At 39.3% G+C, this 22,514-nt stretch overlaps 2 protein-coding genes across 3 annotated transcripts; both read left to right on the top strand.

Moving 5' to 3' along the window:
• Nucleotides 1-927: 927 nt before the first annotated feature.
• Nucleotides 928-11,229, top strand: LOC122765214 (RCC1 and BTB domain-containing protein 1-like). 2 transcript variants are annotated; one of them, XM_044019357.1, is made up of 12 exons: nt 928-1,082; nt 2,394-2,537; nt 2,886-3,036; nt 3,112-3,278; nt 4,669-4,827; nt 4,918-5,025; nt 5,740-5,882; nt 5,967-6,157; nt 6,949-7,075; nt 8,004-8,155; nt 8,246-8,376; nt 9,553-11,229. In XM_044019357.1, exons 2-12 carry the CDS (start codon nt 2,412-2,414, stop codon nt 9,691-9,693), a joined length of 1,596 nt encoding a protein of 531 aa, XP_043875292.1. In that variant the 5' UTR covers nt 928-1,082; nt 2,394-2,411; the 3' UTR covers nt 9,694-11,229. The 2 variants fall into 2 exon arrangements, 1 of the variants encoding a protein (XP_043875292.1); XR_006359937.1 differs by lacking the exon at nt 6,949-7,075 and having other exon boundaries at nt 9,553-9,656.
• Nucleotides 11,230-11,636: 407 nt separating this feature from the next.
• On the top strand, nt 11,637-21,902 carry LOC122765152 (RCC1 and BTB domain-containing protein 1-like). The gene is made up of 12 exons (XM_044019274.1): nt 11,637-11,720; nt 15,013-15,156; nt 15,379-15,556; nt 15,640-15,806; nt 18,191-18,349; nt 18,430-18,537; nt 19,143-19,285; nt 19,388-19,578; nt 20,107-20,233; nt 20,946-21,097; nt 21,183-21,313; nt 21,584-21,902. The coding sequence occupies exons 1-12, from the start codon at nt 11,637-11,639 to the stop codon at nt 21,767-21,769; spliced, it is 1,770 nt and encodes a 589-aa protein (XP_043875209.1). The 3' UTR covers nt 21,770-21,902.
• The last annotated feature ends 612 nt before the right edge of the window (nt 21,903-22,514 follow it).

Genomic DNA, 22,514 nt, shown 5'->3' on the forward strand with positions numbered 1-22,514 from the left:
ATGTTTGTTCTGGAACCAGTGTAGTTTAAATTTGCTGACTCTGTGTTGTCAGATAGTGAACACTGGGGCCTTTGGATAAGCAATGTGATCAAAGAAACAGCATTGTGTGAAATCATGCCTATAAGTGAAACATGAACACGGCTCAACTCAGATCTACAGCAAACAGGCCCTAGGTTTGCTGTATGGTAATCAGTTTGTTGTAACCTGATTACAGCCTGGGGGCATGTACAAAGACATGCATTGGTCCGTACCTTCGGGCAAAATTTTAACAAATCGGAAAGGTCCCACCTTGTTGGCCTGAGTGAAAATTCAAATTGAATGTCCTTTATTAATTTGTATGTTATGCACTATGTACTCTTAAACAAATGTGTCTAAAGTACATAGCAATTCTTAGAAAATAAATGAGAGATTCAGCTCATTTTTCAACTTCATGAAACAACAGTTGACACTACATTTCTCCTTGTCATCTGCATTAACAATACAGCAGTCAGAATTAACAAAACATGCACAAATATATTACTCCATTAACAGTGGTTTAGATTCACTATATTTTTGAGTTTCTCTCTGACTACGACTGCATGAGTCCTCTAAGGTCGTCAGGCCAGTTATATGTGCTATATAAATGAAATTGCCATTTAGAACACACAATCTACACAATTTGGGTTTTAAAAATGGGCATAAAAAAAACCATAACAGACATTTTTGCAATAATTTAAGAATTTATAGATAGATTGAACTGCATTGGTCATAGAAAATCAGTATTAATAATCTTTGTTAACTATAGAGTTTGCTATCAGTAGGTTGAATTGTAATGACCTGCCTAGTTGGCAAAGTAGACTTGGTCAGAGACTTTTCTCCCTCTCTCTCTCTCTCTCTCTTCGGCCTGGACTCTGCGATCGATTGTTTTGGGCCTTTGAACACGTGACTTTATTTTTCTCCCCATTTCCGCACATAAACGACAGAGGAGCTTAGTATGGCGTCTCGAGCAGAGCAACCCAAATCCCGTCACCGACCCGTGTACCGGAGCCGTTAACGACACCAAACCCCGGAGCTACTTGACAATTCAACTGACTAAATAACAGGTTGGCAAAACTCTTGTGTTTTTTTTTTATGCTATAATAGTTTGGAGCTATTTTGCTAATGCTAACCGAGCCAGGTTAACTCGAGTTAGCGCAGATTAAAGAGACGCGGTCAAACAAACCAGTCTCGTATCAAATCAGTTTGCTTCGCTGTGCTGTGTCAGCGTTGTTGACAGTTTGCTGAATAGTGTTTTTGTAACAAAAGCCAAAAATAACGAACAATCTGTTTTCACATCGCCGCGAGGTGCTCTACGTCGGCTGTGCTCGCTGATTAATGTCACTCATTATTACTCAGGTGTGTGTTATTTAGCACCCATCAACAATGTTCACTGCCATCATAGTCCTCACAGTTGTTTTCTATAAACATGAAATTAGTTATATTGGAGGTTATTTATTTATTTTTTAATAGTCCCATGTAAAATGTTATATTCCATGAATGTGTTTTGACATAAGCCTGTGAAGCGACCCGTTGGACACTTCAATAAACGGACGCATACGCTCTTTGCATTTATAGATTAAAATAAGCATCTGTATTGGTTATATAAAAAGCAGTATTAATAATTTTTGTTAACTACAGTGATTGCTATCAGTAGGTAGAATCCATAACTGTCATTTTGTTATGTGAAATGATGAAAATAACATCCTCCTTCCGATTATTGGCCAAGTAGAAACATTAAGTGGCATTAAACAGAAACACTTAAATGTAAGTATATTCATAATGCTACTGTAGACAAGTGTGTGTGATGCTATCAAAGTGTCTTTCGCCAGTGTTTCTGCTGTCCAGAAGAGGACAAGGCCTGTAAAGTGTGCAATATTCCAAAATGAGTGAATGATTCCAAGGTGGATTATTTGTCTCTTGAAAGCAACATTGTGGATATTGTCTGATTTCTTAGCTCTGTATTAAAAATAAATAAGTTAAACTGCATAATTTTGTTTTTTCAATCATTTTGAAGTTTGGAAAACACTGATAAACTGATGATTAATGAAGAAAATAACTAAGCAACTAGTTGAGAGAATAATCAACAGATTAATCAATTTGGAAAATTTCAATTTTCATTAATTGTAGCCGACGTTTTGGATTAGGAGGTCAGTCCGGCCCGTTTCACAGCTTGGACACCATCTAAAGAATAGGTTGTTATGTATAGTATGTGGTTCTCCTTGTTTCAGTGTAGTGTAAAGGTGATGAAATATAATGCGCCCTGGCTGTGGGTATGCTTTCATGTCCATTCCCAACTCCTGCAGCACTGTTGTGGCTTTGTCCACTCAGACCTGTTTACAGTGATTTTGTGATTTACATTTGGTTTCTCTCCACAGACTGACACCAAGTGCATCATGGTGGATGTAACCAAATGGCCACTTTTCAGTGTGATTGGGCCTCAAGAGCTCTCCATGATACAGAAGGCATTAGTGTTTGGAACATCTGCTAATGAGGCTATTTACATAACCAAAGATGACGAGGTGAGTGGTCAAAGGAAAACCGAGGTATTGTTCTGGATTGAGAAGTGAACTAGTGCAGCAGTATTGATATGCTTTGGTTTGCATGTTTATTCAATGTCTAGTTTACATTATTGAGGTAGGAAGATTGAGTAGACAATGTTGCTGAGAGCTGTAGAGCCAGTGCTCCTGTCCTTGAATGTATCCTCTCGTATCAGGACTGTGCCTGCCAGTGTTGATGTTTGTGTCGGTTATGTGACCTGTTACCTATTCAGCTGACTCAGGCAGCCTCCGCTTAGTCCTACTTATCACTGATCCACATTACATGTTCTGTTTTTTTTTTCTCTCCCTCCTCTTGCCACTCAATCTCAGGTGTATGTGTTTGGGCTGAACTGCAGTAACTGCCTAGGCACAGGAGACAGCCAGAGCACCATCGTACCCAAGAAACTGGACTCCCTGAGTGGGAAGAAAGTGATCAGCCTGAGCTACGGCAGTGGACCCCACATCCTGCTGGCCACAGAGGGTAGCTGCAACAAGTTTCTCTGTACACAGTTGGTCTAAAAAGTGCTGTAGAATGACTAATCTGGTTGTGTTTCAGATGGAGAGCTGTTTGCCTGGGGACATAATGGCTACAGCCAACTGGGAAACGGGACAACCAATCAAGGAGTAGCTCCATTTCCGGTGTCTGCCAACCTGCTCAATAAGAAGGTCACAGAGGTGGCCTGTGGGTCTCATCACTCAATGGCTCTGACCGAATCGGGAGAGGTAAGTGTCCAGAGTAGCAAAAAAATCTTTTTACTGCACTAGTATTCAAATGGCAAAATGTAGGCCTGCTTAAAAAACTTTTGTAACGGTACATGTGACTCAACTTTAGTCAGAGACCATTACAGGGCATTAAGTCCCACTTAAGAAGAATTGAACCAGAAAGCTAAACTCCACCTTAAGAAAACCATTGTGCTTCCAGCTACAACAAATGGGGTCATCATCTCATGCACTGTACACTGCATTTGTTACTTGCTAAAGTTGTATCAACTAATTATTTTGCAGTTTAATATAGTAAAAAGACAACGTTGACCAATTTTATTTGTTAAAGTAGTAGCAGGGATGTTGATAGGTACATGTCCTGCGTCAAACTCACTGTCCAAATTGTGCATTTTCCTCAACATACGTTTTATTGTGGTGGCCTGTTGAACACTACACAACGTGGGCTAACTGGTGAGGAGTTGGAGCCAAAATCGTCTTACGAGACCTCTTTTTGATATGCTGTGTGCAAGAATAACTGTCGCAGCAGGGATCGTTCAAAACATGCACTAACTCGCCTTTACTACAACAACAACACACGTTAGTGTTGTAAAATTATAATGTTCCTCCGCATATTGTGTGCACAACATTAAAAAAGGTTTCTGGGACTTTATGGACTAAGTTCTTTTACTGGGGATTTGTTTCCATTTTGTGTGTGTGTGTGTGTGTGTGTAACAAAGGTGATCCTTATACATAGGATCAGCTTCCCCAAGACCCAAGATTTGAAGGATAAAGTAGTAGACATTTTTATGACTGAATGAACACATTATTATTATTAAAGACCCCCCCACCCCAAATTCAGCACAGACTACCTGGATTAAACAGGAGTTTAACAATACTATTTATCAATAAATAACAATTTTATTGGGGACCCATTTAATTTCCCAGGGACACATACAAATTGGCACCTATGGGTCCAGGGACTCACTACATTGAAAAGTCAATAGACAATTTTGGGAAATAAGGTTATTTGTATTTATTTGTGCATAGGATTTGGCTGGGACATACTTACTGTGTCTCATGTTCTGCTTCACATTTCCACATGTGTGCAGGTGCCCACGTTTCTGTTCATACCTTTAATAAGAGTCCATGTTGATCTACTGTTCCGGCCATGCATAGTCATCCTACATTATATCTTAGTAGTATTAACAGATTTCTCACCTGGAGTTTGCCCTTATTTTCTTTTCCTTTTATTTTTTGAGTCCTGAATTATACAAGTGTGGGTACCAGCAGACTTGCTCATGTAACCTAAAGCAGGTTTCCATGGTTGCTATCTTCTTTGTTGTCTCATTTGTCCAAAAAATGAAACAGGAAATTGGAAAGTGGCTTTAGAGACCTCTTGTTTTTCTGCCAGGTGTATGCATGGGGCTACAACAACTGTGGTCAGGTGGGCTCAGGCTCCACAGCGAACCAGCCCACCCCTCGCAGAGTGTCCAGCTGCCTGCAGAACAAGGTGGCTGTCAGTATCATCTGTGGTCAGACCTCATCACTGGCAGTCGTCGACAACGGAGAGGTGATTGAGTTACAATGGATCTCTGGAAGAAATTGCCCAGTAATATCTGACCAAAAACAAGTCCACTTAGGTTTTCTCTTGTCTCTGCAGGTGTACGGTTGGGGCTATAATGGGAATGGACAACTTGGACTTGGAAATAACGGGAACCAGCTCACTCCCTGTCGACTCGCAGCTTTGCAGGGTTTATGTGTGCAACAGGTTTGAAATAACACACTTGCAAACACTTTGAACACACATGGAATTTTAGATGAGGTCTCAATCTTATCAAGGACCAATACACACTCAAGGCCTTTTTAAGCAACTGTATCTTCAGGCAAACTAAGCCCTGGCACCCTTCTTTTTATTCCCTCAATGTTATCTCTGAAATGTTATATAAAGTACATTTTATAATATATACAACAACTCATGTGGTGCTACCCAATATGTAGAATCATATTTATCATCTGACATCTACCACTGTGTACTTCATTTATTTATGAAATGTAAACACTGAAAGAATCCTTGTGCATTTTATATCTTAATTCATTATCTTAAATGATAACAATAGTTTCAATTTAAGTTGTGGTCCAAATTTACTGTGTTGATGTACTGTTAACTGTTAGTTTTTGTCCACAAATCCCTGTGATTTTCCTTTTTAAAATTTGTATAAAATAACCTACCTAGTTACCAACAGTAAAAACATACGTATTCAACATGACACAAAATAAATACTCACATTTAATGAATGACTCAAATTAAAAATCTAATCCAACTATCCACTTTCACATTTTTGTATTTGTCACTATCTCTAACCCTTTTGCTGCAAGTAAAACCCCATAAGAGGGGGAGCAGCGCAAAGCCAAAAAATAATATATTTCCTGTTTAATGACCAATTAAATGAACTTTTTTTTTTTTTTCTTTTCTTATTGATAGATTGTCTCAGGTTATGCTCACTCCCTGGCCCTGACTGATGAGGGTTTGCTCTATGCATGGGGTTCCAACACATATGGACAACTGGGCACCGGCAACAAGAGCAACCAGCTGAGTCCAGTTCAAATCATGACTGAGAATGAGAGGTAAACCTCACCAATCTGTGACATCACACCATAAAAAAACTCTGCCCAAAAAAACAATTTTTTTTTTTCTGGCTTCTCTGACAGAGTTGTAGAGATCGCTGCCTGTCACTCCACACACACATCAGCTGCTAAGACCCAGAGTGGTCAGGTGTACATGTGGGGCCAGTGTCGGGGCCAGTCTGTTGTGCTGCCTCACCTCACGCACTTCACCTGCACTGACGATGTCTTTGCATGCTTCGCCACCCCCTCCGTTATGTGGCGCCTTCTTTCCATGGGTAAGACCAGGAGCACATGCAGTCAATAAAGAACTGAGGCTGGGTATTGGTGAAAAATATTTGTGATGCTATTGATCTCAATATATAAACTTTGATAACAAATCCTGAATGATAATTTTATTGATACAATTTTTGGAAAATGCATTTAAGAAAGAATATTACACATTACAGTACATTTCTTAGATGGCCTGGTTGTATTCTTGAAGTCAAACACAGCAAATTCTGTGGACTATCAAGTAGAGCTGCAACTAACGATTATTTTCATAATCGATGAATCTGTCGATTATGTTCTCGATTAATCGCTTGATCCTTAAAATATCAGAAAACATGTTACATTAAAAAAAATTTAAAAATGTTGACCGGTGTTCGTCAAATCTGGAAATGATGATGTTCTCAAATGTCTTGTTTTGTCCACAAACTAAAATGATTTCTTTGTTATACAGAGCAAAGAAATTAAGAAAATATTCACATTTAAGAAGCTTAAACAATCAAAGCTGATTAATTACCGATTAATCAATTATCAAAATAGTTGTCAATTAATTTAGTAGAGACAGCCAATCAGGAGCACAGTCTTGGTCAAACAGTATGCTGCATGCTTATTAGTTATGGATATCAAATGACGACACATTTTCGGAACTAGGCGATACAAAGTTTGGTATAACAAAATAAATATTATAAATATATTGACATTGGATACCCCGCCATATTTTTGACATATTTAGTTCCAGTTTAAATCTTTCTACTGGGAGACATATATGTGACACGTATGTGGGTGTGTTTTCCTGCTCCAGAGCATGACGACTTCTTGACTGTGGCTCAGTGTCTGAAAAAAGAGTTTGACAACCCAGAGACGGCTGACGTCAAGTTCTGCATCGATGGCAAATATATCTACGTTCACAAGGCGGTTCTCAAAATGAGGTCAGGAGTTTTCAGGAGCTCAAAGATTTTCAAGTCCTTTAACTTGCGCTGCACAATATATTGAACATTTTGCTGTCATTGCAATTTCAACATGAGCAGTATACATGTTGGAAATGGATATGTACATATTATGAACTGCAATGAGAGACATTGCAGTTTGGATCTATGTTTTGAGATTTACATTTCTTTCTTTCAACAAGCCAGGTAGTAGAGTAGGGCTGAAGAATTAATCCAAATGTTATCAAACTTGCAATACGATGCAGTTGCATCGCAGTAGGCTAATATTTGTTAAAGCCAAAATGTGTGTGAACATATCTTATTCTACAGACTGAGAACATCTTTGTTTCTCACAGTTCTGCACAAATACCACACAGTAATCATTTTAAATGTGTTTCTTTTTAATGAAAATGAGAAGAATGATATAAAAATTACCATTCCCTCGGATATTGCGAATCATACAGCAATTGCAATAAAAAAATAATTGCAATTAGGTATTTATTCAGAATCGTTCTGCCCTGTTAGATATGATGTAGCAAAACATATATAAAGTAGCTAAAACCATGTTTTTTTGGAATGGCCTACACTGGAAAAAATTCACTTATACTTACAATGAAAATATTTTTTAAAAACTTGGAAGAAATGATAAGTTATATAGTCAAGCTGCAAGTAATAATTATTTGTCTCTTATTTTCTCAATGAATCGATTCGTTTGGACAATAAAATGTTGATGTTCTCCAAAAACCTAGACAATATTTAAGAAGCTTAAAAAAATCTGATCTTATTTTAGTTGATTAAAAAACATCTCAAACTAATGTAAAAATATTATTGTATTGTAATAATAGTTTGTTATTACTTTAGTAAGTGATTGCAATTTTATTCTCTAATCATGGCATTATTCAACAGTGTATTTTTGATGCGTCTTTTGCAGGTGCGAACACTTCAGATCTATGTTTCAGTCGCACTGGAATGAAGACATGAAGGAGGTCATTGAAATCGACCAGTTCTCCTACCCAGTCTACCGCTCCTTCCTGGAGTTCCTCTACACTGACGACGTGGAGTTACCACCTGAAGATGCCATTGGTTAGAAACAACAAACACACATGTGATCTCAGACAATTCAGTGATTTGTAATGGCAGTGTAACTGTGTGTGTGTGTGTTGGTTCTCTCAGGGCTGCTGGATCTGGCCACATCATATTGTGAGAACCGCCTGAAACGCCTTTGTCAACACATAATCAAGAGAGGAATTACCATTGAAAATGCCTTCTCCTTGCTATCGGCTGCTGTGCGCTATGATGCCGAGGTTAGTTTTCACTGTTAGTCATTTAAAGCTCTAGTGTGTAACTTTTAAATATAAGCAGATCACACAATGCTGATAAAGACTAAAGAGAACATTTTTATTTTTATAGTTTTGCACTGACTCTGGTGTTCTTTTTTTTTTCTGAAATTCTTAATTCAGTTTTACTACTGCAGTGATTAATTGAGTGCTAAATTAACCATCGACTATTTTGATAATAAATTTATCGGTTTGAGTGTTGAAACAAGTTTTGTGATTTTTCAGCTTCTTCAATGTGAATATTTTCGTTTCTTTGCTCCATATAAAAAAAAAATACCTCAACTCCATGGACCAAACATTTCATTGGGAAAATATTAAATGTATTAATCGATTATTAAAGTAATCGTTAGTTGCAGCTCTAGACACACAGCTGCTGTACCTCTGCAAGCTAAACTCCAGTTTTCAGCTGTACAAAGCTGTCTAATGGTGAGATAAAGTGTTCCTCAATGACAAATGGGTTTCCCTAACAAACTTCCAGAATTCCACAATCTTTTTATTTGTATGCGATGTAAATTAGGGCTGCAATGTTTAGTAAACGCTGACACAAATTGATTTTACCAAATATGTCAAAGCTGAGCTTGCATGTCATAAAACCCCATCAGCAATGCACAAACATTTCAAGAGCAAGCCTCACAGGAGGCCATGTTTTTTTTCTTGTTCATGGTTCCTTGGTTAACAGAAAAATGGATTTTAGATTATTGATTTATTATTTCTTAAATCAGCACTTTGCCAGTCTTTGGATTTAAATGAGCATTTTGTTTAATATTTATATTTTGTAGTAGTGTCCTAAACAGCAGCAATGTTTATTAAAATAAATATTTTTTAATCAAGTATTTTATTGTCTTTATTGTTAATTAGCACATTCCCAAAGCAACCTCAAGGTAAACAGAAAAGCTGGTAGCTCAAGAGAGCCATAGAGTCCTTGTGTGATTTGTTATCCGATTAGGTGACTATTTGTTTTAATAATCAATTCAATAAAAAGTTAGGTAAACACTGAGATAAGGTATTGTTCCATTATGTGTATTGTCCATTAGATGACCATAGTGTGATAAGCTACAGCCTAGGTGTTCTCATTTATCTCATTCATGTCTTTAATTTTGTTTTGACCAAAACAAGTAACACATGCTTTCTTCTGTCATTCAGGACCTGGAAGAGTTCTGCTTTAAGTTCTGTGTCAATCACCTGACTGAGGTGACCAAGACGGCTGCTTTCTGGCAGGTCGACGGCAACTTGCTCAAAGATTTTATATGTCGAGCTGGCCGCTGTGGAGCCTTCAAAAACTGAACTCTGTTTGAAGTAATTGTGAAGAGGCTCTGAGACTGGATGTTTTCAGCCACCATCATGATGCTCTACGTACCTTCACTGACAAGATGGTTACACAGTGGAAATCTTTGGATAATCAACCGTTACTGTCAAGACTGCTGTTCATCTCATTCCATTCTTGAACCAGATTTTCATTACATGAACTGTCTGCTGAAAAGTACTGACATAGAGCTGACAGGTCGCAGCATCACTGCTCAGGACAGTTTTGGTCATTGTTTGCGTCAGTGCACGACTGGCTTGACATTTGTACTTCCTGTGTAAAGGAGGACACTACTTCTCAAACAAGTTGTTTCTTTTTAACTTGAGATTTTTGCCAGTTGCCTTTTATCACTTTATTTTTGTTCTACTTTCTGTTTAACTGACCAACATACAGTAGTTCTTCAGTGTTTGCACTTCTATCTTTAATGTTTTTGTTATGCTTTACTGGAGGACCACATAATAGTTTGGATGTGGTTCCTGATACTTGGTTTTCAGATTGAGGTTTGTGGCTCTTTGCACTTGCACATGTCTGGACGGAGTATTTTGAAGATGCTGACAATGTTTGGGTCATTGTTATTATTTTTATTATTATCAATGTTATTGTTGCTTTTATCATTTTTATTATTCCCAGTGGCTTCCAACGCTATAGTGCTACTTTATTTTTCTAGATTGTATACTCAAAGATAGAAACTAAGATCAACCTCAGATTAGGGCGCCTTCAAATAAAGTGAATTTCAGATTAAGGGCCCCTTCAGATTTACACCAAAGGCTCCTCCCTTTCCCATGTGCATCAGGGAACTACATTTTTTTTCTACACTGTTCAACTCTCAGCCATTTCTTTCTTCTTTTTTGGTTGATACATTGGGTTTATGTGGGCAGAGTTGTGGCATATCCTTTCATGTGGGCCTGTCTTGGAGGCGAGTCTGCTTGAAATACACATTTCATTACCAAAAAACGTTATCTAGAAACATAATCAGAATCCTTTTGACCTCTGCATTTGTTTTGTCTGCTATCAGAATTAGATTTGCCAGACCCCCACTGCTCTACAGATTATATTCTGTAAATACTTCTAGTCTTAAACTGGATTTGTCTTAAATTTTACATTGCATAGGTTGTAGAGTTATCTTTTGCAGCTATTTAGTTATTGTACAGAAATGTTGACTGGCGGTTCGGCTTAGCTGGCTGCCAGTTGTATCAGATATATGGAGCTATTTAAACTCAGTTTAAGGTGTGAGGTTTTTCAGGGAGTTAGGCTGAGGATACAGTATTAACATAAATTTCATCGTATGGTCACATTTGCACTACTGCTGTGGTTGTTTTGAGGAATATTTTTGCTAATTTCAATGCTGAATATTTCAAATTTAAAATGCATAATGTTTTAAAGATTGATATTGAATATAAAAATGTGCCAGTTACATTTTGGGACCTCTGCAAGCAACTGAATTAAAAACAGATCTGCTTGTTTTTTCTGTGAACAGGTGTTTTTAAAGTGATTAAAGAATATTCATATTACCCAAATCATTTCATGATTGCGTTAATCACAACTCACAACAAAGTGAAACACTTTTTTTTTATAATAGAATGTATTAATTCTGGCTATGTATTTGACAGGAAACAGGTTATGCCAACAATAAATGTGACATCAACTGAAGTATATTTAACCTTTTCCCATTATTAATATTTAAAAAAAAATTTTATGTTGTTGGGAATTGGGAAACAATTCTTGTTCCAGAACAATTAAACCAAAACAAATTATTTCACTGTGCTGGACTTGACAGATTCAGATCCATGTGTTTGCTAATATTTAGCTCTAAACTTCTGCATTTTGTCTTTTTTCATGTCCTTAAATTACTTGATTGAACTTGGTTACTTGATACTTGAGTGTATCATCTTGACAAATAACGGGAAGTCTAGCAGGAGTGAAGATGATCGAAGTATCCCTGCGGCTCTCTTCTTCGCCCACTCCTTCTCCCACACACCCAGATCCACTGGCAGAGGTGGTGCGACAGGTCGGCTCATCAACCCCAACTGGACTTCCACTCTATACCCACTGCCACACTTCTCTTCACAGTCGTTTGAATTTCAATCTATCATTGTTGTCATCTACCGTCCACCAGGCCCATTGGGACACTTCTTGGATGAACTAGATGTCCTCCTTTCAAACATCCCAGAAAATGGTCCACCACTTGTTCCTCTTGGCGACTTCAACATCCAGTCAGAGAAGTCATCCGATCTACTTTTTCTACTTTACTCTCTTTCTCTCTCGCTCCTTCTCCACCAACCACCTTGACCTCATCTTCATCAGAAACTGCTCCACCTCTGACCTCAAGGTAACTCCACTTCATGTCTCTGATCATTTCTTCATATCCTACTCTCTCCCACTCTCCCAATCTCTCACCAATGACACCAAACCCCCCAGATCCATGTCACTGTTTGACTCACTGAACGGGTGGATGGAATTGTAGAGCTAGTTTACTAATGCTACCCTAACCAAGCTAAAACGAGTTAGCTCAGATTAATGAAAGCAAACTTTCACATTGCAGCAAGGCGCTCTGTCTGATGTGTACGGTACTATTATTAGTGGTTTACAATGTTCATAATCCTGCCGCCATAGACCTTTTGTTCTAACTACATGAAATTAGTTACATTGGATTGCATTTATCCATCTGTCCCATTTCATATTTTATATATAATCGTGTTTTGACATGTTCCTTTTCCCTTTTAACAAACTATGTACTGTCCTGCCCACAGTGGCGCAGGTGGTTAATGCCAGTTGGAGTTTGCATGTTCACATTGGCTGTTTGTCTCCATGTGGTCTTGTGATGGAATGGTCCAGTCCACAACCACATTCCCTCCACCACCTTTCCCAATACACAGGTGACAACGTCTTTCCAACTGTTTCTGAATCTGGCGCTGAATGATCCTGACGCAACATGTACTAGCCAATCAGATTTTGATAAACAATGGTAGGGACAGAGTGGGCGAAATACGGCAAAACATTAACAAAGACCGGGAGAAAGAGACTGGATTAAAATAATTTAGTTTGGTTCAATTTTATGACAAATTGGTCTGATGTCCAGTTGAATTTTTTTTATAAATACAGAAAAAAGCAGGATTAACCATACCTGATTAATAGAGCGGACACCAAAATGTCCATCTTGTACATACCAGCGCTTGTTTACTTCTGAACAGCTGTGAGGAGGGCATACCGGCTCCCATCTGAATCCACAGTAGGCCCATATTGCCACCTACTGGTGCTACAGTGTATTACCTTCATGAAAATATGCACAGATGTCAGAAAAGTTTAATTATGCACATATAAAAAAAGTGAGTGCTTGTTTCAAAAATACCAAAAATATTCCCAGAAATACACCAAAGGACTTTTATACTTGACACCAAAGTCCGGAGCCATTTGGCTGTTTAACACACTTAATAACAGGTGGGTGAAACTCGTGTGTTTCTTTATGTTGGAATTGTTTGAAGGTAGTTTGCTAATGCTAACCTAGCCAAAACGCCAAAACAGCAGTCTCATTACAATTCCGCTCACTTCGCTGTACTGTGTCAGCTTTGTTGACAGTTTGCAGAATAATTATCATTAGCCAGCGAACTGCTCAGTGTTTGTGCCTCATTATTGAAAAGGTGTGTGGTAGTATTATGTAGTGGTTTAACAATAAAACATAACCACATTAAATTATATATAAATGAATATATATTATATACACACACACATATATATATATACATATATACATATATGTATGTATATATATATATATATATATATATACATACATATATATACATATGTATGTATATATACATATATATATATGTATATATATGTATATGACTACAGATCAGAAGGTTGTGTATTCAAATCCACGTCCGGGTCAAAATTCTCGGGCAACGTACATAAACGTGTGTGTCTATCACTAATTCAGCAAACCCATGCACACATGGGGAGAACATGCAACTCCATTCCTTTTTAAATGGTGCCACATTTGTAAGAGAATGTACATCAGGAGTGTCCAAGAGGACATCGCTCGCCCCCACTGAGCAGGGTGTTTGAGAGACTACCTCCAGAATTTGGGAGTGGAGAGGATTGAATGGCCTGCCTGCAGTCCTGACCTCAACCCCACTGAACCCTTGTGGGATCAGCTTGGACGAGCTGTTCGTGCCAGTGACCAACACAACATTGGCTGACTTCCAACAAATACTGGTTGAATAATGGGATGCCATCCCACAGGAGTGTGTAACCAAGCTGGTGACCAGTATTAGGTACCACATTTGGCTGTGCATCATTCTTACCTATACTACTGAGGCCCCTGTTTGTTAAATGAGTGAATAGTTTAATTGACAGTATGTAAACGGGTGCAACCCACATACTCATCTCTGCTGCACAACCCACAACACAAATTTCCAAATTAGATTGAGATTGAAACATGGATTAGCCTATCAAGGCCTAAGAGGAATCTTCATCTTGAAGTTGTTCTTCCAAAAACATAGCGATCAATCCATCCATTTTCCACCACTTAATCCTCCACATGAGGGTCAGGGGGGTTGCTGTGCCAATCTCAGCTGACAGTGTGATCTGTCACTTTATAGATCAAAGTTCCTCAACACACTTCAAAGTTCTTTAATGCAGAAATCTCCTTTAAAGTTCTTTAACACAGGTCAAAGTCCTTAGCCAAGTTCAAAGCCTTCCATTACCAGAACAAGAATATACAGGCGACAGGGGATGCTTTGAACTTTGCTGAAAGTGAAAATAGAGTGGTGGAAAATCAAGAATTGTGGAGGGCAGCATAACACATCATAGTGTACCGCCTGCCTGAAAGTTATTAGAAGGAGAGTCCCAAAGCCCACCACCTACCTGTGTATTGTACCCGTTAATGACGCCAAACTCCGGTGCCAACTAGCTGTTCAACTAACAGGTGGGTGAAATTATTTTGGCATTTCTTCATGCAACTGAAAAACATTTTCTGAACCAAACAACAAAGTGATTAATTGAGAAAATAATCGCCAGATTAATCAATTATAAAATTATACATTAGCCCTGGTTAGGATTGGGAGTAGGACAGTCCTGCCTGCCTGTTTCACTGTTTAGACATCATCTGAAGAATGGTCAGTATGTGGTTCTCCTTTTACTAGATCACTTTGTTCTTACATTATAAAGGTGACCAAATAACGAATGCTCCCTGGCTGTGTGTATGCTTTCACGTGCGTTCACAACAACACCTGCAGCACAGTGCCAGCCTCGTCCATACAGATGACAATATTTTTGTGGTTAAATTCTCTTCACAGGCTGACAGCAAGTGCATCATGGTGGATGTAACCAAATGGTCACTTTTCAGCATGATCGGGCCTCAAGAGCTCTCCAAGATACAGAAGGCATTAGTGTTTGGATCATCTGCTAATGAGGCTATTTACATAACCAAAGATGACGAGGTGAGAGGTAAAAGGAGAGGTGAACTAGTGCATAAACAATACTGATACATTTTTGGTTTGCAAGAACTTGTGCCCCGGTCCTTAAATCTCTCCACTCGTGTCAGGACTGTGTTAATGATTGTGTCAGTTATGTGACCTGTTACCCTCCTCAGCTGACTCAGACAGCCTCTGCTTAGTCCCGCTTATCACTGATCCACATCCCATGTCCTGGGTTGTTTTTTTTTACCTCCTTTTGCCACTTATTCTCAGGTGTATGCTTTTGGGCTGAACTGCAATAACTGCCTGGGTACAGGAAACACACAGAGCACCATCGTACCCAAGAAACTGCACTTCCTGAGTGGGAAGAAGGTGGTCAGCCTGAGCTACGGCAGTGGACCCCACATCCTGCTGGCCACAGAGGGTAGCTGCACCAAACATGTACTTCTTTTCTGTCACGGCTGGTCTAAAAAGTGCTGCAAGATGATAAATCTGTTTGTGTTTCAGATGGAGAGCTGTTTTCTTGGGGACATAATGGCTACAGCCAACTGGGAAACAGGACAACAAAGCAAACAGCAGCTCCATTTCTGGTGACTGCCTATATGCTCAATAAGAAGGTCACAGAGGTGGCCTGTGGGTCTCATCACTCAATGGCTCTGACCGAATCGGGAGAGGTAAGTGTCCAGAGTATCTAAAGAACTTTCACTGCACAAGTATGGGTCAGCAAAATGTAGGCCTGTTTTAACACCTTTGTAATGGCACATGTGACTGAGCTTTAGGCTCTAAATCCAACCACAGAAGTTGATCCCCCTGAGCTGAACAACTAGAAAGCTTCATACCTGGTAAATAATATATGTACTGTATATACTGTACGTACATGTATACACATATATGTATATATTCACATAGAAAAACTTACACAGTATGTGAACAATGTATCATCTCTTGCACAAGAAAACAAATGAATCATTTTTAATTTCAAAAGTGAATGATCAAACACTATGTTTGCACAGATGCCAGCAAATGTGGCTTTATCTGGCTAATGAGGAAATCAAGGATGAAGTTAAGCAAGCCAGGAAAATTTGATGTGGCATTTGGGATAAAGGGCTGAAATGACTGGATGCAAGTGGACTGTGAGAATGATACAAAAAAGCCTGTACTTTTTCAAAAGTCAACTAAAACTGAATGTGAACTTCAGAATACACGTCATACAATGCAATATAAACAAACACTAGAGGAAAGCACTGATGATTTTGTGACCTGAGCTAGAACATTAGTACTTAAATGCCAACTCATTGATGAGGAGCTGATTGAGTTTATCATTGCTAGTACACCACATGATGCTCTGAGGAAAGACCTGTGGCAAACCTCAGGACTACTCCTTGGCTGATGTACTCAAAGAGGGATGGAAATATGAAGCTTTATCAGCAGGCAATGAACAGTTAAACAAGCTTGGTCTGTCAAACTCGGGAAAAGTGTATAGGACAAATGTGCAAAAAATGTGGCACCAACCATAGACCATGTCAGTGTCCTGCAAACTTTGACGAGTGCTCTGCATGTGGCGCGAAAGAGCACTGGAAAAGCAGATGACAACAAAAGCAAAACCTCAATAAAGCACCCATAGTAATTCTCGCCTGGAGAAGGATCTCAAAAGAGCATATCCAAACTAGTTTGATGAAATATTATTCATAGATCACCCATGAAACTGCAGCATTCACATCGAAAACAAGCTTCAAGTCGACAAACTAGTGGAACACGATGCATTGAAAGGTAGTTTAACACACTGACTGATGCTCCAGCCTTGCATATAGCACAAAGAAAGATGGACAAATATGCCTAGACTCACAGAAACTGAATGCTAGCCTTAAAGGACGCCCACACAAGATGAACATATTGCTGGAAATGTCTTCCAATTGGACTAAGTGTCTCTCAAGAATGTTTTCAGGCCAAGATGGACCAAATCCTTGAGGGTCTCCACAGTGTGGTCAGCATACAGTAGCTGATGAGAGTAGCAGTGTGCGGCAAGGACGACAGAAACCTAATCAAACTTATGGAACAAGCTGCTGAAACAGGCATGGTGTTTAACAGTGATAAATGAACAATAAAGTAGCACAGCATCTTTGGGAACACACAGACAGATAATGGCATAACACCTGACCCTGCTAATATAAGAGACATTCAGAAAAAGCCTACCCAACAAAACAAGAATGAACTTCAAAGACTCATGAGAATGCTAACGTACCTTTTAGCCTACATGCCAATGTTTGCAGAAAAAGCTCTCACCTTGAGAGGACTACTGAGAAGTGATGCTCCATGGATATGGATCATCAGAAATCTTTTGAGGATATAAAATCAGCAATCACAGAGGATGCATGTTTGAAATATTATAAGGCTAATACTAATGAAACTGCTATAATTGTTCCTTCAGAGATTAACTTGCTGTAGAATCAGGAGTCATTTTCAAAGGGAGACAGGTACTCATTCCAGACTCCATGACAGAGGATATCCTGAAACAGCAAGGCATTGGCCATCAGAGCATAGAAAAAACATTTCAGCTGGCAAGAGAATGTATATATTGGACATATTGACATGGCTTGTTCTCACATTGGGATTGGGATTGTATGTTCAACCTGAACATTTTTGTAATCTCTTCAGATTACAAATAATGTTCACACGTTATTCCAAATTTCCCCGAAGTATAAATGATGATGTGTACCTGGTACTTACAAAATTACTTGTGATGTCATTTATTTCTCCTTTATTCAAAAACACTTGGTAGGTACCCAGTACTTCAAATAGACTTTCCTTCTTTCCTCTGTTTTTTAGTTATTATTTTCCTTTATCCTCCTGTTGATACTCAGTAATTCAAAAATATTAAAGCTATAATGTATTACTCCTTTCCCCTAAATGTCCCACCATATGTAGTCAGTAAATGAGTACCTCTAAGTACTTTTTATGTACTATTCTTACTGTCTAGAAGAATTACACAATACGTACATGTTGGGTATTTACACTGTAAATCACGGGCTACATTATATGTCTCTCGACTTTCTGCCAGGTGTATGCATGGGGCTACAACAACTGTGGTCAGGTGGGCTCAGGCTCCACAGCGAACCAGTACACCCCTCGCAGAGTGTCCAGCTGCCTGCAGAACAAGGTGGCTGTCAGTATCGTCTGTGGTCAGACCTCATCACTGGCAGTCGTCGACAACGGAGAGGTGATTGAGTTACAATGGATCTCTGGAAGAAATAATCACACCAAAAACAAGTCCACTTAAGTTTTCTCTTGTCTCTGCAGGTGTACGGTTGGGGCTATAATGGGAAGGGACAACTTGGACTTGGAAATAATGAGAACCAGCACACTCCCTGTCGACTTGCGGCTTTGCAGGGTTTATGTGTGAAACAGGTTTGAAATAACACACTTGCAAAAACTTTGAACACACATGGAATTTCAGATGAGGTCTCAATCTTATCAAGGACCAATACACAATCAAGGCCTTTTTAAGCAACTGTATCTTCAGGCAAACTATCACCGTCCTTTTTATTCCCTCATTATGTTTTTCTGAAAGATATGTGGAATGATATTTATCATCTGACATAATACTTTTGAACACTGAAATAATCCTTGTTTTTGTCTATTTTTGTATCTTTATTTCCCCAGTGTGGGATCAATGAAGCTAAATCTAATCTAATATATAGTTAGTATTATTATTATACTGTGTTTCCTTAGGCAGCCCATGGCCTGAGCCAGGTCCCCATTCGCTCATTATTAATTGGACCCTCTAAATTGACCGCAGCCATGGTGGGCCACAACCAGTGTACTCCAAGTAAATGGGTCCCCAAATACGTGGATCATCTGCTGTGGCGACCCCCAAGAGAGGGAGAAGCAGAGAGCAAAAAATATATATAATATAATACAGTATTAGTACATTCTCTGTTAAATAATTGATCCAGTGACCAGTTAAATGAACTGGTCACTGTATCAAGGGGTTTCTCTTTTCTCCCTGGGAGATTGTCTCAGGCTATGCTCACTCCATGGCCCTGACCAGTGAAGGCTTGCTCTACACATGGGGTTGTAACACTTATGGACAACTGGGCACCGGCAACAAGAGCAACCACCTGAGTCCAGTTGAAGTTGTGACTAAGAAAGAGAGGTGAGCCACAGCAGTCTGTGACATCACACCGTGGAAAATCACTCAATCCACTGTGGAATACGTCAACATTGAGTGATTTCTTTTCTCTGGCTTCTCTGACAGAGTTGTAGAGATCGCCGCCTGTCACTCCACACACATGTCGGCTGCTAAGACCCAGAGTGGTCAGGTGTACATGTGGGGCCAGTGTTGGGGCCAGTCTGTTATGCTGCCTCACCTCACGCACTTCACCTGTACTGACGATGTCTTTGCATGCTTCGCCACCCCCTCCGTTATGTGGCGCCTTCTTTCCATGGGTAAGACCAGGAGCACATGCAGTCAATAAAGAACTGAGGCTGGGGATCGGGGAAAAATATTTGTGATGCTATTGATATCAATAACTTGACTTTTATATTGATTCCAGAATGATACTTATTTTGATATCAGTTTTATGAAATCCATTTACCAAAATTACAATAAAATTTTGGTAAAAATTCAAGTCAAACACTAATAAGTGGAAAATTAAGTTTGTCCTGGCACTTTAGATCTTCTCATTGATTAAACTTGGGCTGCAACTCACAATTATTCTCATTATGGATTAATCTGTCAATTATTTTCTCAATTTATCCATTAGTTGTTTTGTCAAATGTTAAATGTTGATGTGTTTCCTAACCCTTGAAATGATGATCTCAAATGTGTGTGAGCTGTATCTCTGGTCATAACTTCCTGAACCGATTGAGCCAGCCAATCACAGACACTGTTAGATCTTGGTCATGCTTATTAGCTCTCTAACTCTTTCTACTGGGAGACGTTGATGTGTATGTGGGTGTGTTTTCCTGCTCCAGAGCATGACGACTTCTTGACTGTGGCTCAGTGTCTGAAAAAAGAGTTTGACAACCCAGAGACGGCTGACGTCAAGTTCTGCATCGATGGCAAATATATCTACGTTCACAAGACAGTTCTCAAAATGAGGTCAGGAGTTTTAGCTCACAGATGTCAACATAAACAATATATATATATGAAAATAAAGACTGACTGTTTGGAAGAATTTTTTCTTTTTATTTGTTTTTAGTTTTTTTCATTTTATCACTTCACTCCACCTTCACTTCACACCTCGTACTCCAACTACGAGTTGTGCAGAGAACGTAGAAGACAAGTGCTGAGACAATTGCAATGAGAGACTTTGCAGTTTGGATTTATATTACTATGTTAACATATATTTTAAATTTATTTTAGAAATGAAGACGTGGACATTTTTGGGAATGGAAGTAATGCATTTTTAGCGTCTGCATAGACTTCTCACAATATACTAACTTTGTTAATTTACCACAAGTCCTTGATTGAGCTGCAAGTAGCAACTGTTTTCATAACTGATTCATCTGTTGATTGCTTTCTTGATTTGTTTTTTTTTGTTTGATTCCTTTGGTCCATAAAATTTTGAAAAATGGTTGATTGGTGTTTCCCAGACCGCAAAATAATGATGTTCTCAAATGTTGCCCACAAACCAAAGTGATTTCTTATCATATGGAGCAAAGAAACCAGAAAAAGAAAGTCACATTTAAGAAGCTGAAAATCAGCTAAATATTGCATGGCTTCCTAATATTGTGCAGCCTTACATGTAATAATAAAATTGAGATGAGTCATTGAATTAAGATTTGAAGATTTGTGATGACGTCTTTTGCAGGTGTGAACACTTCAGATCCATGTTTCAGTCTCACTGGAATGAAGACATGAAGGAGGTGATTGAAATCGACCAGTTCTCCTTCCCGGTCTACCGCTCCTTCCTGGAGTTCCTCTACACCGACGATGTGGAGTTACCACCCGAAGATGCCATTGGTTAGACATAAACGTCACTTTGTGATCTCACAGACTTTCAGTTTGTTTGTACTGGCAGTGTGAGTGTGTTTTTGTGTTTCCTCAGGGCTGCTGGATCTGGCTACGTCATACTGTGAGAAACACCTGAAAAAACGTTGTCAACAAATAATCAAGAGAGGAATCACCATTGAAAATGCATTCTCCCTGCTGTCAGCTGCTGTGTGCTATGACGCTAAGGTCAGTCTTCACTAATAGTCTTCATTTCCCTGCTCTTTTTTGCTCCATACCAGCAAAGTACACAACACGACCTAATCAACACATTACAAACTTACCAACCAAAGTAACAGTAGACCCGCAGCTGCTGTATCTCTGCCCTTAAGACGACCAAAGGTTTGATCAAGTGATCAAGTTATCATGACAAATTAAACCAGCTGTTCTCTTTTATCTCATTCATGTCTTGGATTTTGACCTACATGAGTAACATGTGCTTTCCCCTCTGTCATTCAGGACCTGGAAGAGTTCTGCTTTAGGTTCTGCGTTAAACATCTGGCCGAGGTGACCCAGACTGATGCTTTTTGGCAGGTCGATGGCGACGTGCTTAAAAGTTTTATACGTCGGGCCAGCACTTCAATAGGGCTGCTACGGTGTTGCCACCATCCACAGTGCAGACAAAATAAGGCAACCTCTCTTTAACATGAATAATGAAAATAATGATTTGAAATGGATTACTCACAGTGTATGGTGTGTACTGTAGTGTTAGGTCCCAGCATGCCAAGTAGGACCCTTGTTGTGGATTGCACATTGGATAATAAACATGGCCGGTTGCCTTGTGAACACATGTCATCATAAGAGTCTCCTTTAACCTCCAATGTTTATCATTGTACTCTTTGCAGCAAGAAGACCCAGGTTCGAGCCTGCTGTGTGCGTGGGTTTTCTGCGGGTTCTCCGGCTTCCTCCCACAGTCCAAAAACATGCAATTTGTGGATTAGGTAAATTGGACACTCTACATTGACCGTAGGTGTGAGTGAGAGAGAGAGTGGGTGGTTGTTTGTCTCCATGTAGCTCTGCGATGGACTGGAACACAGTCCAGGGTGTACCCCGGGAGAAGATGGATGGATGTTTATCATTGTACCTGATGAACAATAGAACCTGGTGTCAAAAGTGAAGTAACTCAAACTGAGCCAAACTTCATTTGAGACGTGCACCACCGTGCGCTAGCATTAGCAACATTAGCAAGCCGCTGCTAATCATTTTCAAATCACCTTCAAGGCAGAAGACTGGCCTAAGTGGATTAAACATTTTGACAGGCTCTGTATTGCATCCGGACCGGACACACAAGTGGATGAAGATCAAGTCAACATATTGATCTACTCGATGGGGGAGGCTGCGTGCGGAGGACATACTCGTGTCGCTGCACCTCAACCCCGAAGAAGCAAGT

Source organism: Solea senegalensis, linkage group LG2 (genome assembly GCF_019176455.1).
Source record: "Solea senegalensis isolate Sse05_10M linkage group LG2, IFAPA_SoseM_1, whole genome shotgun sequence".
Taxonomy (NCBI): Eukaryota; Metazoa; Chordata; class Actinopteri; order Pleuronectiformes; family Soleidae; genus Solea; species Solea senegalensis.